At 47.8% G+C, this 18,640-nt stretch overlaps 1 protein-coding gene across 2 annotated transcripts in view; it reads right to left on the bottom strand.

The window, feature by feature from the left end:
- Window positions 1-334: 334 nt before the first annotated feature.
- LOC142250853 (RNA-binding protein Nova-2-like) overlaps window positions 335-18,640 on the bottom strand; it is a 30,057-nt gene continuing 11,751 nt past the window's right edge. The window contains exons 2-4 of one of the 2 annotated variants that reach the window (XM_075323120.1): window positions 13,344-13,490; window positions 2,612-2,778; window positions 335-1,824 (exon numbers count right to left, since the gene is read on the bottom strand). In XM_075323120.1, the coding sequence (XP_075179235.1) occupies window positions 982-1,824; window positions 2,612-2,778; window positions 13,344-13,490 (1,157 nt within the window). In that variant the 3' untranslated portion in view covers window positions 335-981. The remainder of the gene's footprint in view (window positions 1,825-2,611; window positions 2,779-13,343; window positions 13,491-18,640) is intronic. The other variant, XM_075323121.1, reaches the window with a different exon arrangement.

Below are 18,640 nucleotides of genomic sequence, written 5' to 3'. Positions count from 1 at the left end.
TGGTTTGTAGGTTTTTCTCTACGCCTGGGACCAGTGCTCTGTAAGTTTTTCTCTACTCCAGGACCAGTGGTCTGTAGGTTTCTTTCTACGCACAGGACCAGTGGTCTATAGCTTTTTCTCTACGCCCAGGACCAGTGGTCTGTAAGTTTTTCTCTATGCCCAGGACCAGTGGTCTGTAGGTTTCTTTTCACACCTGGGTTGCCGGGTGGCATTACTTACCGATCATCACATCCCGATAACCACACACTGCCCATGATACAAATATCAATAATTATTGCCAACACTTGCCACTGATTTCATTGACCGTCTGCAAAAAATAAATCTACATCTGGAGTAAAAGGAGCAATTTTGGCTTTTCTTTTTTAATGTTAACCACAGAAGCAGCTGAGAGGATAACATCGTCCAGTCTCTATCATTGTCCCAGTGGGATTCTAACTACCAGGTCTGGCATTGTGCGGGGTTCCCTGCGAGAGTAGGACAGTGGTTTGGCACTAGTTCTAGGTTTTGGCACATATGAGTCTATGAGATGTAGTTGGGTACAGGTCATCGCCACCTGCGAGGGTTCAGTCCTGGTTACCGGGCCGCGACATGTGATATGTTCCTATAATACAGCATCCGCCATGTTTTCAGCCAGTCTTGCTCCTGCATCATCATCCGAGGGTCAGGTCCAGGGGGGCCGTGAGTGGACTCATCCTTGCAGTGCAAAATCTACTCTTATTGCTTTTGTTCCTTTGAGTCTTCACATTTTTAGGGTTTTTAATGTTGCCTTCTATGGAGGGAACAAGGGGCAATAGCAGAACCCATTTTGGTTCTGCTTCCTGATATTATGGCGCCATCATCGAGTCCTTCTTAATGTTGTGAAGGTGCAAGTCCTCGTTTAACCCACAGAGACAAATAAATGGCATCTGCTTGTCTCTATGACCCCATCCCACCCTTCCCACCCGCTTGTCAACCTCTTCCCCCACAACATTTAAAAGCATTTTATCCCACTTTTTGGGGGTTGCTTGACCGCACGCCTTGCTCATATGCCACCCTCTGCCCAATCAGATACTGTGCCGCCTGTGTGGCTCCTGGGGGTCCAGTGATGGTCACTTTCCTGCTTCTCGTTCCCGGAACAAATTCTCCTTTTTTTGAGATCTGAATTCGGGCTCCTGTCAGCTCTTGATATTCCACAAGGGTCTTGCCACCTTTTCCCAGTATTGCACCCACCAATGTCTCTGGCACGGCCATCTCTAGCGTTTCTTTGCCGGTAACACTTTCTGCAGCCAACTTGTCCATGAGAATTCCTCCACCGCCGAGCCCCAGAGCGGGAGTAGGTTCACCTGTATAGGATGTAAGAAGACTGACTGCTGCTGGATGGACACCACCGACCAAGGGGTTAAATCCCAGGCCTGTACTGTAACCATAACTGGCCAGAGTATTTAGCGCAGTGGAGATGGCCAAGAGGTCTCCACCAGAGATGGCTGGAGGGGCTGGTGGTGCAGTGGGAAAAGGGGAAATAGTAGGTTCGGCACTCCCTCCAGCATAAGGGGATCCTGTCGGGTTTGAGTTGGCCACAGGACCCTGAGAGTTGATGTAGCTGATGTTCAGATGGGCCGTGCCCTGTGGGGGGTCCTCTCGTGCTTTGTGTATGATACTTCGTATGGCTCGTTGAACTTGATTCGGCTCTCCGCTCACTGTCACCACCCGTTCCTGGAGATTTGGTCCTGCGGGTTTTTGGGATAGTTGGACCCATGCCCCTGACTCCTCCATGATGCTCCTGACAGTGGATCCACCCTTGCCAATAATTAGGCCTGCTGTTGTATTGGGGACAATTAGTTTGGCCTAAGGTAGGGAAACAAGAGAAGTACGTCAGGCTGTATAGTAAATAATTGGCACAATGGTAAATATTGGGCAAGGATGAGATGAATGTGATGAATATTGGTCTGGGATGAAAATGTAAATATTAGTCAAGAATACGGTGAAGGTGGAAAATATTGGACAGTGATGGGGTCAGGGTGGTAAATATTGGACCAAGTTGGCATCAGGTTGGTAAATATTGGACCAGGTTGGGATCAGGTTGGTACATATTGGGCAGGGAATGGTTTAGGGTTGTAACTATTGGGCGAAAACAAAAATCAGGATTGTAAATATAGGATAGTAATTGACTCAAGGTAAGAAATATTGGGCAGAAATTTGTTAAGGGGGGTAAATATTGGACAAGGACAAAATCAGAGTGAAAATATTGGGTAGGAATAGGATCAGAATGGTAGCTATTGGCCAAGGATGGAGTCGAGCTTGTAAATATTGGGTAAGGATAGACTCGGAGCAGTTAATATTGGATGTGGATGGGATCGAGGTGGAACATATTGGGTGGAAAGGGGTTAGGCTGGTAAATCTTGGACAGGGATGGGATCAAGGGGGCCAATATTGGACACAGTGGGGTAAGGGTAGTAAATAATGGACGAATATGGCGAGGGTGATAATGATTGTTTAAGGATGGGATGAGAGGTAGATATTAGACAAGGATGGCATCAGGGTGGCAAATATTCGGCAGAAATAGGATGAGGTTGAGAAATAGGATCAGGGAGACATATGGACAGCATGCTGCAATCGTTGACGTGGCACAGACCTGCTTGGCCCGTTCGGCGCTGATGTTGTTCTGGGCCGGGATGAGCACACCTAGGTCAGATTTGGTTGCTCCTTGTGGCACCTCCCGCACCTTCTCTGCTATGAAGTTATGCACAGACATTAGCGCCTCTGCGGTTCCCTGCACCAGACATACGCGCTCCGTTGTCCCTATGACATATTATAAACAGAGGAAATAGCAAGAAAAACATGAGAAAAGTTGAGATCAGCAGCCGCCCACCTAACAGCTCTCCATCAGAAGCCCCATTGCCTCCATCATCGGCCTCCTCACTGTCACCTAGACCCCAATCATTTCTGCCTCTGTAGATGGGAGCTCCAGCTGGGGGTGCGCCCTCAGGAGCATGTTCTGTTTCTGTACAGATTATCCCAGCAGTTTCCAGTATGGAGGGAATGGCATAATTTAGCTTCGTCCCTTGGGCAGCAGAGACTGGTGTGGGGTCTGTTGGAGAGCGTCAGTGGGCAGCTCTGGCCTCTCATTCATGTAATATATGCCTCCATGAATGTCACTGCCTCCGGGGGTACGGGTGATGATTCATGGACACAGATGGAAGATTTGTACCCACAAAATTACAGATAAAAAATGCATCATGTGACACAGCAATGACCAATCGAGGCAGCAGGCGACACAGTCACATGTCCCATGATGTGGTGATGTCACTTCCTTGACAATGACTATTACCTAATGATGTCACTTAGTCTAGAAATGTCTATTATATACCTTACATTTCACTGACTTGGCAATATCACTTACCCCAATGATGTCACTTACCCCAATGATGTCACTTAGCCCAATGATGTCACTTACCCCAATGATGTCAATATCACTTACCCCAATGATGTCACTTACCCCAATGATGTCACTTACCCCAATGATGTCAATATCACTTACCCCAATGATGTCACTTACCCCAATGATGTCACTTACCCAGGCAATATCAGTTGGCCAATGATATGATTTACCCTGATCATGTTAATTCCTGTTAATTCTCATAATGATTCAGTTTAACTGTCATTGTCAATTTTCAAAATGACATCACTTCCTCTGGTAATGTCAGCTACACTGATGATGTCACTTCCTCTGGTAATGTCAGTTACTTTGATGATGTCACTTCCTCTGGTAATGTCAGTTACTCTGATGATGTCACTTCCTCTGGTAATGTCAGCTACACTGATGATGTCACTTCCTCTGGTAATGTCAGTTACTCTGATGATGTCACTTCCTCTGGTATTGTCAGCTACACTGATGATGTCACTTACTCTGGTAATGTCAGTTACTCTGATGATGTCACTTCCTCTGGTATTGTCAGCTACACTGATGATGTCACTTCCTCTGGTCATGTCAGTTACTCTGATGATGTCACTTCCTCTGGTAATGTCAGCTACACTGATGATGTCACTTCCTCTGGTAATATCAGTTACCCTGATTATGTCACTTCCTCTGGTAATAGCAGTTACTCTGATGATGTCACTTCCTCTGGTAATGTCAGTTACTCCTATGATGTAACGTCCTCTGGTAATGTCAGTTACCCTGATGATGTCACATCCTTTGGTAATGTCAGCTACCTTGATGATGTAACTTTCTCTGATAATGTCAGTTACTCTGATGATGTCACTTCCTCTGGTAATATCAGTTACTCTGATGATGTCACTTCCTCTGGTAATATCAGTTACTCTGATGATGTCACTTCCTCTGGTAATATCAGTTATTTTGATGATGTCACTTACTCTTGTAATGTCAGTTATCCTGATGATGTCAATTACTTTGGTATTATCAGTTACCATGATGATGTTAATTACTCTAGTATTTTTAGTTACTTTGATGATGTCACTTACTCTTGTAATATCAGTTACTCTGATGATGCCACTTCCTCTGGTAATATCAGTTACCCTAATGATATTACATCCTCTGGTAATGTTACCTACACTGATGATGTAACTTACTCTGGTAATGTCAGTGACACTTATGATGTCACTTCCTCTGGTCATGTCAGTTACACTGATGATGTCACTTCCTCTGGTAATGTCAGTTACTCTGATGATGTCACTTACTCTGGTAATGTCAGTTACTCTGATGATGTCACTTCCTCTGGTTACTCCTATGATGTAACTTCCTCTGGTAATGTCAGTTACCCTGATGATGTCACATCCTCTGGTAATGTCAGCTACCTTGATGATGTAACTTTCTCTGATAATGTCAGTTACTCTGATGATGTCACTTCCTCAGGTAATATCAGTTACTCTGATGATGTCACTTCCTCTGGTAATATCAGTTATTTTGATGATGTCACTTACTCTTGTAATGTCAGTTATCCTGATGATGTCAATTACTTTGGTATTATCAGTTACCTTGATGATGTTAATTACTCTAGTATTTTTAGTTACTTTGATCATGTCACTTACTCTTGTAATATCAGTTACTCTGATGATGCCACTTCCTCTGGTAATATCAGTTACCCTAATGATGTCACATCCTCTGGTAATGTTACCTACACCGATGATGTAACTTACTCTGGTAATGTCAGTGACACTTATGATGTCACTTCCTCTGGTCATGTCAGTTACTCTGATGATGTCACTTCCTCTGGTAATATCAGTTACACTGATGATGTCACTTCCTCTGGTAATATCAGTTACTCTGATGATGTCACTTCCTCTGGTAATAGCAGTTACTCTGATGATGTCACTTCCTCTGGTAATAGCAGTTACTCTGATGATGTCACTTCCTCTGGTAATATCAGTTACTCTGATGATGTCACTTCCTCTGGTAATATCAGTTATTCTGATGATGTCACTTCCTCTGGTAATATCAGTTATTCTGATAATGTCACTTCCTCTGATAATATCAGTTATTCTGATGATGTCATGTACTCCATATTGTCAGTTACTTTGATGATATCACTAAAGTTAGTTACCCCGACGATATCATCTTCTGTGGTAATGGCAGTTACCTTGATAATGTCGCCTATATGGGTAATATCGCATATGATGAGGTCACGTTCCCTGATTATGTTAGTTACTGAAATGATGTAATCTATTCTGGTAATGGCAGTTAATAATGTCTGATAATGTCGCCTACACGAGTACGTCACTTATCCTAATGATGTTAATTACCCTGGTAAAGTTAGTTAGGGTATGTCCGCATGCTGCAGTTTTGTTGAAACCACAAAAATGCCCCCTGTGGCCAAAAAACGCATCTTGTGGCAAAAAAATGCATTACAAAATCCATGCGTTTTAGGTGCTTTTTTTGACCATGCGTTTTTTATCACCCAATGTGTGAAAAATGCAAAAACAGTTGACATGCTGCATTTTTGTGGTCACCACAAAAATGCAGCCCCCCCCAAAAAAAGCATTGTGCGCACAGCAAATCTGAAATCTCATAGACTTTCCTGGGGAAGGAAAAGCATGCAGCTTGTGGTGGATAAAAGATCACCACAAACTGCAGTAAAAAAGCACAAAAAGCTGCAGCGTGCGCATGGGGCCTTACCGTGATGATGTCACCTAGTCTGGTAATGTCAGATACTCTCATGATGTCACTATCACTTAATATGTTATTAGTACCCGGGGCAAAGTCACTACAGCTGTCAATAATCTTCCAATGTTATATGTGCGTCCAACAAGACGGAGCGGATAACACAACTCAAGGAAAAGTATAATAGAAAATGATCAGATACGTCAGGAACCATTAACATTCATATCCAAGGATCACATAATGTCAACTAAATAATATTTATATTCACACTTAGCCTTTTATTTCTATTCTGTTTTTATTTTCTGATTTTATATTTTTTTGCTATATTTTGCACCATGTGAGGGCGCTCTTGTCTGCGCTGCTTCTCTGCGTTATTTACTGCACTTCAGAGATTTGCTTTACAGTAACTAATATGGACTCAAAGAAGCCCAATCAGAAAAAGATCTATTGACTTCTATGAAAAATGTATAAAAAATTGCTCTGTATCATATCGTGCAGGGAGAGGGACCAGGATGTGAGCTGACCTTTTATATATTGGAGTGTAGTAGCCATGCTTTGTGATCTGTGCAGAGGTCAATGCGCAGGGAGGTAAAAAGAGTAAAGCTGACCCTATTACACTTTGAACTCTATTAGAAAGTGTGGTAGGCAAGGGCATAACACTCACACTCACAGAGGGTGGGACCACGACTGGGCCTGTGCAGAGACAGCAGCCAATTCTGGGGACACACATTCAGTTGAAATGTATTTTCAGTGCAGAGACTCGTCGAGTCCCTAAGCTGCAATACTGGCCAATCAGAGGCAGTCAGCTGACATCAACATGCCAGATGTCAGCATTGCACGGCAGTGACGTCATGTGTCGACCATAGTAGGTATGTCGATGTCAGCTGCCAGCATCTGTGCCGGCTAAAGAAGAAGACGCCTTGCAACGTGGGGGTGGTGGGGGGGGGGGGTTGGTGGGAAGACATATTTTTATGCTTTAGAGAACAGTGGCAGAACAGGAAGCATCTATACCAGAATGGGGGATATATAGACTAGGATGGGGGACATATACACCTGAAAGGGGCCTAGGATGGGGGGACTTTTCCACAGGATGGATGACATTACTACATAATGAGGGGGGGGGGCAACAGATATGTCTTTCTAGGATTTATAACGCTACATGGGCCCATACATGTGTCCAACATGTGGGGGGTGGGGGGAATAAGGGAGAGCCATGTCTGAATTTTGCACCGGTGCCCATCGGACTCTTGTTGTGCACTGGTAGTAGACATGCTTTATGATCTGTGCAGAGGTCATTGCACAGGGAGGTTAAAGGAGTACAGATATTTTATATATTGACTTCTATTGGATAGTGAGAAGGGAATGATTTGTGATCTGTGCAGAAGAGAAAAGGAGCTCAGCTACTTATATATTGGAGAGTGTTGTGAGCATGCTTTATGATCTATGCAGAGGTCGCAGCGCAGAGAGGATAAAAAGGTGACTTTTCATCACTTTTAGTCGGTCAGGGATCTGTTATCTGCCTTCAGATATTAATATAATAGCGGTGCTACCTCATTGTAATATTGCCTCTTATAATAATGCGATGTCTGCTGAGAAGTGATCTGTAAAAAATGTGACGTGTCAGTCTACCGTGAAGCTCGGCTGTTGTGCGAAAACGGCAAAATATTAAAAACAAGTAAAAACTCAAGTGAAAAGTCCTCTCTACCATATAAAATAGGAAAAAAAGAGCGGCCTGTAATTGACATCATATGACCACAACTATGAGAGACAACAGCAGAAAACAAATCCAGAAAATCACCGCGGCTGATTTGGAAGATTTTATTTGCAAATTATGGTGGAAAATAAGTATTTGGTCAATAACAAAAGTTCATTTCAATATTTAGTTAAATATCCTTTGTTGGCAGAGGTGAGTCATTTTCTGTAAGTCTTCACAAGGTTGGCACACACTGTTGGTGGTATATCGGCCCAGTCCTCCATGCAGAGCTCTTCTAGAGCAGTGATGTTTTGGGCTTGTCACTGGGCAACATAGACTTTCATCTCCCTCCAAAGGTTTTCTATGGGGTTGAGATCTGGAGACTGGATAGGCCACTCCAGGACCTTCATATGCTTCTTACGAAGCCACTCCTTCGTTGCCTTGGCAGTGTGCTTGGGATCATTATCATGCTGAAAGATCCAGCCACGCTTCATCTTCAATGCCCTTGCTGATGGAAGGATGTTTGCACTCAAAATCTCACGATACATGTCCCCATTCATTCTTTAATGTACAAAGATCAGTCGTCCTCGTCCCATTGCAGAAAAACAGTCCTAAAGCAGGATGTTGCCACCCCCCATGCTTCACAGTAGGTATGGTGTTCTTTGGATGCAACTCAGCATTCTGTCTCCTCCAAACACGACGACCTGTGTTTCTACCAAACAGTTCTACTTCGGTTTCATCAGACCATATGACATTCTCCCTATACTCTTCTGGATAATCCAAATGCTTTCTAGCAAACTTCAGATGGGCCCGGACATGTACTGGCTTAGGCCTCCGACACACTCACGTGCCGCGGGCCGTGTGTGCCATTTTTTACACGGACCGGAGACACGTGCACACGGGGACCTAGGTAATCCCTATGGTTAGGAGAAACGTAAGTATTTTGGAACGGAACGTGTGTCCATTCCGTACTTACGTGTCTCCGTGTGTTAAAAACGCTGACATGTCCGTGTTGCTTCGGCAGTACGGGTGTCACACGGCCCGCACCCGTACCACACGGATGTAGTGTGGATGCGGTCCCGTGTGACACGTGCCGGAGAAAACACACATGTCAGAGTAAAAAGAAAAAAAAAAAAATCGTTACTCACCTTCTCCTGCCCTCCTGTCTCTGCCGCTGCTGACACTTGCTGCCGACCGCCGCTTGTTATACTCATTTAATATTCACTTCACTGCGGCTGGCAGCAGCGGGGAGACGGCAGGGCTGGAGCCGAAGATCAGCACTACGGACAGCAGGAAGGACCACGTGAGTATGCAAATTACCGGTTCTCCGTGTGTTATCGCGGATAGCACACGGAGAACACACGTGGTCCGCACGTACCAGAGACACGTACTTACCTACACGCAACACGCAGGGTAAATACGTGTCTCGCGGCACGTGCGTGATTTTCACGTGAGTGTGTCGGAGGCCTTAAGCAGAGGGACACGTTTGACACTGCAGGATCTGAATCCCTGGCGGCGTAGTATGTTACTGATGGTAGCCTTTGTTACAATGGCCCCAGCTCTATGCAGGTCATTCCCTAGGTCCCCCCGTGTGGTTCTGGGATTTTTTGCTCACCATTCTTCTGATCATTTTGACTCCACGGGGTGAGACCTTGCGTGAAGCCCCAAGGAGTTTATTAGTGGTCTTGTATGTCTTCCATTTTTTTTTATTATTGCTCCCACAGTTGATTTCATCACACCAAGCTGCTTGCCTATTGCAGATTCAGTGTTCCTGGCCTGGTTTAGGGCTACAATTTTGTTTCTGGTGTTCTTCGACAGCTCTTTGGTCTTCACCATAGTGAAATTTGGAGTGTGACTGTTTGAGGTTGTGGACAAGTGTCTTTTATACTGATAAGTTCAAACAGGAGCCATTACTACAGGTAATGAGTGGAGGACAGAGGAGCCTCTTAAAAAAGAACTTACACATCTGTGAGAGACAGAAATCTTGCATGTTTTTAGGTTACTAAATACTTTTTTTTCCACCATAATTTGCAAAAAAAATCTTGCTAAATCAGACGCGGTGATTTTCTAGATTTGTTTTCTCATTTAGTCTCTCATAGTTGTGGTCACCTATGATGTCAATTACAGGCCTCTCTTTATAAGTGGGAGAACTTGCACAATTGGTGACTGACTAAATACTTTTTTCCCACTGTATTTATAAGGTTATCTCCAGTAAAATGGAAGTCAATGGTACTTCAAGCTGAAGGGAGCTTTTCTGCAGTTTCTTGGGCCTTTTATGTTGAGGCTTTCCTTTTGACTGATATCTGGAGGTCATAGCGGTCTGATCTACTGTCTTGAGCCCCCATTTGAACCCCAGTTTGGGACACTCGGGGTGACTATGGAGCATGTGACATGAGCATGAGATGCCGTGCATGATTTGTGGTGCACTCCTCCACTCATGTATAATTTTGGGGTCGGAAGGTACCTGTCGAGCGCCACACACAGTTTGGTGCGACATTCTCGGCCGATGTGGAGGTTACAGACTCCAAGAAGATTTAGTGATTGCTTATAGTCTACCTAGAAAAATAAAGCAGCAAAAGTCGGAAAAGTGGAGACAAAGAGATGATTTATCACACGCTTCAGTGAGAGGATCTACTGCAGCCTCCCTAGTGTTTCGGCATCTCTGCGCCCGGTGCCGGCTAACATTGACGTTTCCATGGTGACGCCAGGGATCAGTGCTTACTATGGAAACAGTAAAAGGTCTGAGCCGCAGCCAATTACACAATGGGCAACCATTCACCATCAGCCATCGTCATGGCAACAGAGGCCTGCTGTCTTCTGCTGAGCCTGACTGCCTGTGAGCCATCACCATGGAAACCTTTTCTAGTTCAAGGTTTGGCCTAATGGGACCAGGCCAAGATGAAGCTGCCCCCCCCCCAGCTCCACCCCAAAATCTGACACCACCTGAAAAACATTCCCCCTTCCCCCATTTAATCATCTCTAAATTACGTATGGGTCTTCAAGGAAAAAGACGTCCAAAACTGAGGCCTATAACACACAGTGTAGCTGTGGCCGCCATGTTCTCTAAACCTGTACAACAGCTTTCTAAAAGAATTTCACGTCACAGACAAGTGTAAATTCCGGGCAGTTCACAAGCTCCAATGTCACCTGAAACCAGTCAGATCCACACACAGTCCAGATCCTTCCACGGTCACCTATTCTCCTTTTTCTGGGACATTACACAGAAGTTACTCCATAACCAGGAGGTTGTGAGAACAGAAATGTCCACAAAACCTTACCACATAAATAATGGCCCCAAGTAACAGACAGCACTACACTATCTGACACTAGGTTATAATCCATCACAGGGTCACAAAAAGTCAATATTGTCACTAAAATGGCCAACAATAACAATGTCAGCTTATGTGTGCATTACTTTGTGTGTTCTCAGGTCACAGTCCATAGATTACTAATGGCGTCCATCTGTCAAATCCTAAGAGACCAACATAACAGAAATCTCAGCAGCCACCCTAGTGGAGCTCTGTCTAAAAACAGCCCATCCCCAGAGGAGCTCTCCCTCATAGTCAACCCATCTCAAGAGGAGCTCTCACTCATAGTCAACCCATCTCCAGAGGAGCTCTCCCTCATAGTCAGCCCATCCCCTGAGGAGTTCTCCCTCATAGTCAACCCATCTCAAGAGGAGCTCTCCCTCATAGTCAGCCCATCCCCTGAGGAGCTCTCACTCATAGTCAGCCCATCTCCAGAGGAGCTCTCCCTCATAGTCAGTCCATCCCCTGAGGAGCTCTCCCTCATAGTCAGTCCATCCCCTGAGGAGCTCTCACTCGCAGTCAGTCCATCCCCTGAGGAGTTCTCCCTCATAGTCAACCCATCTCAAGAGGAGCTCTCCCTCATAGTCAGCCCATCCCCTGAGGAGCTCTCACTCATAGTCAGCCCATCTCCAGAGGAGCTCTCACTCATAGTCAGCCCATCTCCAGAGGAGCTCTCCCTCATAGTCAGTCCATCCCCAGAGGAGTTCTCCCTCATAGTCAACCCATCTCAAGAGGAGATCTCACTCATAGTCAGCCCATCTCCAGAGGAGCTCTCCCTCATAGTCAGCCCATCCCCAGAGGAGCTATCCCTCAGTCAGCCCATCCCCAGAGCAGTTATCCCTAAAAGACAACCCATCCCCAGATGAGCTGTCCTAAGTCAGCCCATCCCCAGAGGATCTCTCCCTCAAAGTCTGCCCAGCACCAGAGGAACACTCCCTCATAAACAGCCCATCCCCACAGCAGCTCTCCATCATAGTCAGCCCATCTCCAGAGAAGCTCTCCCTCATAAACAGCTTATCACCAGAGGAGCTCTCCCTCATAAACAGCCCATCACCAGAGGCGTTATCCCTCATAGACCACCCATCCCCAATGGAGCTCTCCATCATAGTCACCCCATGCCCAGCGAAACTCTTCCTCAAAGTCAGCCCATCACCAGAGGAGCTCTCCCTCACAAATAGCCCATCCACAAAGGAGCTCTCCCTCATAAACAGCCTGTCTCCACAGGAGCTCTCCCTCATAGACAGCCCATCACCAGAGGAGCTCTCCCTCATAGTCAGCAGATCCAAAGAGGAGCTCTCCCTCATAAACAATCCATCACTAGAGGAGCTATCCCTCATAGACCACCCATGCCCAGAAAAGCTCTCCATCATAGTCAGCCCACCCCCAGAGGAGCTCTCCCTCATAAACAGACCATCATCATAGGAGCTCTCCCTCATAAACAGTCAATCCCCAGAGGAGCTCTCCCTCATAGACAGCACATTCCCAGAGAAGCTTTCCTTAATATATAGCCTATCCCCAGATGTGCTCTCCCTCATAGACAGCCTTATCCCATAGACACTCTTGGTCATAAACAGCCCATCCACAGAGGAGCTCTCCCTCTTAGTCAGCCGATAAACCACCGATCCCCAGAGGAGCTTTTCCTAATATCAAGCCCATCCCCAGAGGAGCTCTCCCTCATAGATAGCCCATCCCCATAGAAGCTCTTGCTCATAAATAGCCCATCTCCAGAGGAGTTCTCTCTCATAGCCAATCCCCACAGGAGCATCCCCAGAGGAGCTCTCCCCCATAGTCAGCTGATCCAAAGAGGAGCTCTCCCCCATAAACAGCCCATCCCCAAAGGAGCTATTCCTCATAGACCACCCATCCCCACAGGAGCTTTCCGTAATATCTAGCCCATCCCAAGAGGAGCTGTCCTTCTCCATAGAAGCTATTGCTCATAGACATCCCACCCTCAGAGGAGCTATCCCTCATAGTCAGTCCATCCCTATAGGTGTTTTGCATCACAGACTATGTCTGCATTCTGGTGCATTTATCTAGATTGTAACTTCATGGTATTACTGTTCCTCACTTTTCATCCAGTTATTATTACTCTATATCTGTTAAAAGCATCATCTTAAACTCTGCTTAGTGCCTGTATAAACTCCTTCTTGTGCAAATAGATCAGACTGGGCCTCCCTGACCAACCTTTACTGTACCAATGCATAAAAGACAAGAAAGCTAGCATGTCCATAGCACACATACTGACCTGGATAAAAGTCTTTAGACTTGGACAGTTTGATGGTTGCCCCTGTTTCGCGTTGAAGCTGGACGATTGTTTGACCTCCTTTTCCAATAATGGAGCCAGCAGCGTAACTCGGTATCAGCACCTTCAGGAAAAGCTCACTGTCATCTGCTGAAAAACACAACACAACTCTGCTATATCACATCTCAACACTGTTAAAGACCATCAGATTAAGCCTGCATTAAAGATCTAGTTAATTTTCCTGTGTAGTGTAGTATATAGATGATCTGTCCTCTGTGGTGTAGTATATAGAGAATCTGTTGGTGTGGCGCCCCTGACTATATCAGGGTGCCACAGGGTACTGCAATCCTTACCTAGGGTGCAGGGCCTACCCCCCATGGTTACAGGTTCCCAATCACCGGTGTTGCACCATCAGCATCACAAATCCCAATCACACCTCACATCAAACCTGTCAGACACACCAGTGGGATTGGCTAAGCTGGAATAGGGCCACCCACCTTGGGGTCAGGCAGACTGGTGGGAGGGAGGAAGTCAGTGTAGAGTCAGTTCTCAAAGTGAGAGGAGGTTGGAGAGTAGCCCTCAAAGAGTGAGGAGCTGGGAGTTGTAGCTCTCGGGGAGCGAGACCAAGGTTGGGTTGCAGACGGTGGTCCGGGACCACAGGAGTCGGGGACCGGTGGCAATGACATTGGAGAGGGTGCGACGGACATAGTCTAGGAGGACTGTCGGCATCAGAATCCCTAAAGAACTGACCGGTACCAAGCACGGCGGGGTATAGGACCCTAGATCAGGGAAGAGCTTCAGGCGCCTTGATAATTAACCTGTGGAGGATAGCCTCTTTATGAACTTTCCCCAAGAGCTCAGAGATTGAAGGCATCATCACAATGCGGGGGATAGGGTTTTTCAGAAAAACAACCCAACTGAAATCCCAAGTGCCAGCCATCAAGAGCACAGCTGCCATACAGGCGGGTAGCGGGGGCCCCAACAGCTTTTTTATTATTATTTATTTATAGAGCACCATTGATTCCATGGTGCTGTACATGAGAAGGGGGTTACATATACAGAACACATATACAAGTTACAATAGACACACTAGTACAGAGGGAAGAGGGCCCTGCCCTTGCGGGCTTACATTCTAAAGGATTTTGGGGAGGAGACAGTAGGTGGGGTGGGGGTTGGGGGGTCGGGCGGCAGCTCCGCACGGTGGTCGGGCGGCAGCTCCGCACGGTGGTGAAGCAGTGGTGTCATTGAAGGTTATAGGCATTTCTGAACAGATGAGTCTTTAGGTTCCGTTTGAAGTTTGCAAGTGTAGTAGATAGTCTGACGTGTTGAGGCAGCGAGTTCCAGAAGACTGGGGATGTTCGGGAGAAGTCTTGGAGGCGGTTGCGTGAGGAGCGAATGAGAGAGGAGGAGAGAAGGAGATCTTGGGAGGACCGGAGATTACGTTTTGGAGTGTAGCGAGAGATTAGTTCAGAGATATATGGAGGAGACAATTTGTGGATGGCTTTGTAAGTCAGTATTAGTAGTTTGAATTGGATACGAGGGAAGATTGGGAGCCAGTGAAGGGACATGCAGAGAGGAGAAGCGGGGTGGTAGTGAGGCGAGAGGTGGATCAGTCGGGCAGCAAAATTAAGGATGGACTGGAGAGGGGCGAGCGTGTTAGCAGGGAGACCACAGAGGAGGATGTTGCAGTAGTCGAGGCGGGAGATTATGAGGGCATGCACTAGCATTTTTGTAAATTGAGGATTGAGGAAGGGACGGATTCTGGAAATATTTTTGAGTTGAAGACGACAGGAGGTGGTGAGGGATTGAATGTGTGGTATGAAGGACAAGGCAGAGTCAAAGGTCACTCCGAGGCACCGAACTTTGGGTGCTGGGGAGAGCGTGATGTTATTTATTGTAATAGATAGATCAGGTAGAGAGTGTAGGTGAGATGGAGGAAAGATGATCAGTTCAGTTTTGGCCACATTGAGCTTTAGGAAGCGAGAGGAGAAGAAGGAGGATATGGCAGATAGACACTCTGGGATTCTGGACAGCAGAGATGTGACATCTGGGCCAGAGAGGTAGATCTGAGTGTCATCGGCATATAGGTGGTACTGGAAACCATGGGACTTTATGAGTTGTTCCAGGCCAAATGTATAGATAGAAAAAAGTAAGGGTCCCAGGACAGAGCCTTGAGGGACACCAACAGAGAGAGGACGGGATGAAGAGGTTGTGTGGGAGTGGGACACACTAAAAGTGCGGTTGGAGAGGTATGAAGAGATCCAAGAGAGGGCGAGGTCTCTGACACCAAGGGAAGAGAGGATCTGTAGTAGGAGGGAGTGGTCAACAGTGTCAAAAGCTGAGGATAGGTCTAGATGTAGGAGTATAGAGAAGTGGTTGTTAGCTTCGGCAGTAAGTAAGTCATTTGTGATTTTAGTCAGGGCAGTTTCAGTGGAATGATGTGGTCGGAAGCCGGACTGTAGGTTGTCAAAGTGAGAGTTAGAGGAGAGGTGGGAGGAAAGTTCAGCATGGACGTGCTGTTCCAGGAGTTTTGAGGCGAATGGTAGTAGCGATATGGGGCGATAGCTGGCAGCAGAGGTTGGGTCGAGGGAAGGTTTCTTTAGGATAGGTGTGACTGTTGCATGTTTAAAGGCAGAAGGGAAGGTACCAGTTGTTAAAGATAGGTTGAAGAGATGGGTTAAGGCTGGAATTAGGATAGTGGTGAGGTTGGGGAGGAGGTGGGTTGGTATGGGATCAAGTGTGCAGGTGGTGAGGTGCGCTTTTGAGAGAAGATGTGCAAGCTCTTCTTTGGTGATAGTGGAGAGGAAGTTTATGGGGGAGGAGCAGTGGTTTGTTATATGAAGGGGTTGTGGTGGTTCAGCAGAAAAGACTTGTCTGGTTTGGTCGATCTTTTCTTTGAAATATGTGGCAAATTCTTCTGCGGAGATGAGGGAGGTTGGAGGGGGCAGTGGTGGGCGGAGGAGGGAGTTGAAAGTATTGAATAACTGTTTGGGGTTGTGTGTTAAAGAGGATATGAGGTTTCTGAAGTAGTCCTGTTTAGCCGAGGTAAGGGCCAAGCGAAATGTGTGAATTGCATTTTTTAATGTGGTGAAGTCTTCCTGGGAGTGCGTTTTCTTCCAGCGCCGCTCTGCAGCCCTAGACACTTGCCGTAGTTTTTTAGTGAGGCTGTTGTGCCAGGGTTGTCTATTGATTTGTCTCACTCTGCCATGCACAAGAGGAGCAACTGAATCAATAGCTGATGTGAGAGTGGCGTTGTAGAAAGTGGTGGCACTGTTCGTGTCGTGGACTGAAGATATGGAGGACAGTGGTAGGATAGAGTCAGAAAGGGTGTGTATGTTGACGTGTGCAGGTTTCACGCCAAGGGGCCACAACGGACACTAAAAATTGTGCACGGAGGTAAAGGTCCAGGCTATCAAACGACACCGGTGGAAGCGGACACTTGGACAGGCTCCCCTGAAGTGATGCACAGCGACCCTGGTATATCTATAGTGTGAGTATCTGCTTTATATCTCCATCCAGCTCCACGACTACCGACAGTGAGTACTCTGTTCCCCTGCACCCAGCGCTCCCAATAATCCCACCAAAAACCCCAGGGGCCAGGGCCTTCCCTACCTGCGGAGGGACTGACACCTTGCTGCCCCACACCATCTGCCCCAGTACTCCCATCAGCAATGACGGTAGTCCCCTTACCGCAACCCGCAGGTGGCGTCACAAACTTCTCCCTGTAAATATCCCCTTTTCAAGGATCGGAGTGTCAGCCGAGCCCGGGTCCGGACCCCTCGAGCCACGACCACCCCGGATCCGAGCACCCCGGTCTGCGTCGGGGCGGTACATTGGCTCTCCTGAGTGATCTAGGTAAAATATATCTTTGTACTGTGTTAGCCTGAGTGATCTAGTATATTGAGGATCTGTCAGCTCTCCTTTGTGGTGTTGTGTATATAGAGGATCTGTCAGCTCTACTGTGTGGTGTAATATAAAGAGGATGTTTCCTGTGTTACATAGTATAGAGCAGTGATGGCGAACCTATGGCACGCGTGCCAGACTGGGCACGCAGAGCCCTTTTTGTTGGCACGCGCGCTGTCGCCACACTGCACCAATTTACACTATCGGTGTGGTCGTGCCGATAGTGCAAATTGGTGTTTAGCAGAGGACATCTCTGCTCCTTCTGACACGCCTCCTCTCCTGGGCCGCAGGCCTGTTGCCTAGGAGACGGAGGAGCGTCAGTAGGCGGTGCCGGTGTCTTGTGGCCGCGCGGGAACTGAACTGAGGACGCAGCGATGGCGCGGGTGTTGCAAGGTGAGTTTTTTTTGGTTTTTTTTTTAAGCTGTGTGCGGCTGTGCCAAGGTGTGGGGGACAGAGCCAGCACCGGGGGAACATGGAGCGCACGGGGGAACATGGAGCGCACGGGGGAACATGGAGCGCACGGGGGAACATGGAGCGCACGGGGGAACATGGAGCGCACGGGGGAACATGGGAGCACGGGGGAACATGGGAGCACAGGGGAACATGGGAGCACAGGGGAACATGGAGCGCACGGGGGAACATGGAGCGCACGGGGGAACATGGAGCGCACGGGGGAACATGGAGCGCACGGGGGAACATGGAGCGCACGGGGGAACATGGAGCGCACGGGGGAACATGGGAGCACAGGGGACAGAGCCAGCACCAGGGGAACATGGAGCGCACGGGGGAACATGGGAGCACAGGGGACAGAGCCAGCACCGGGGGAACATGGAAGCACAGGGGACAGAGCCAGCACCGGAGAACATGGAGCGCACGGGGGAACATGGGAGCACAGGGGACAGAGCCAACACCGGGGGAACATGGAGCGCACGGGGGAACATGGGAGCACAGGGGACAGAGCCAGCACCGGGGGAACATGGGAGCACAGGGGACAGAGCCAGCACCGGGGGAACATGGGAGCACAGGGGACAGAGCCAGCACTGGGGGAACATGGAGCGCACGGGGGAACATGGGAGCACAGGGGACAGAGCCAGCACCGGGGGAACATGGAAGCACAGGGGACAGAGCCAGCACCGGGGGAACATGGAGCGCACGGGGGAACATGGGAGCACAGGGGACAGAGCCAGCACTGGGGGAACATGGAGCGCACAGGGGAACATGGAAGCACAGGGGACAGAGCCAGCACCGGGGGAACATGGAGCGCACGGGGGAACATGGAAGCACAGGGGACAGAGCCAGCACCGGGGGAACATGGAAGCACAGGGGACAGAGCCAGCACCGGGGGAACATGGAAGGACAGGGGACAGAGCCAGCACCGGGGGAACATGGAAGCACAG

This window comes from Anomaloglossus baeobatrachus, chromosome 9 (genome assembly GCF_048569485.1).
Source record: "Anomaloglossus baeobatrachus isolate aAnoBae1 chromosome 9, aAnoBae1.hap1, whole genome shotgun sequence".
NCBI classification, from domain to species: domain Eukaryota; kingdom Metazoa; phylum Chordata; class Amphibia; order Anura; family Aromobatidae; genus Anomaloglossus; species Anomaloglossus baeobatrachus.
The sequence above is the reverse complement of the archived record's forward strand: the minus strand, read 5'-3'. Positions and strand labels throughout refer to the sequence as shown.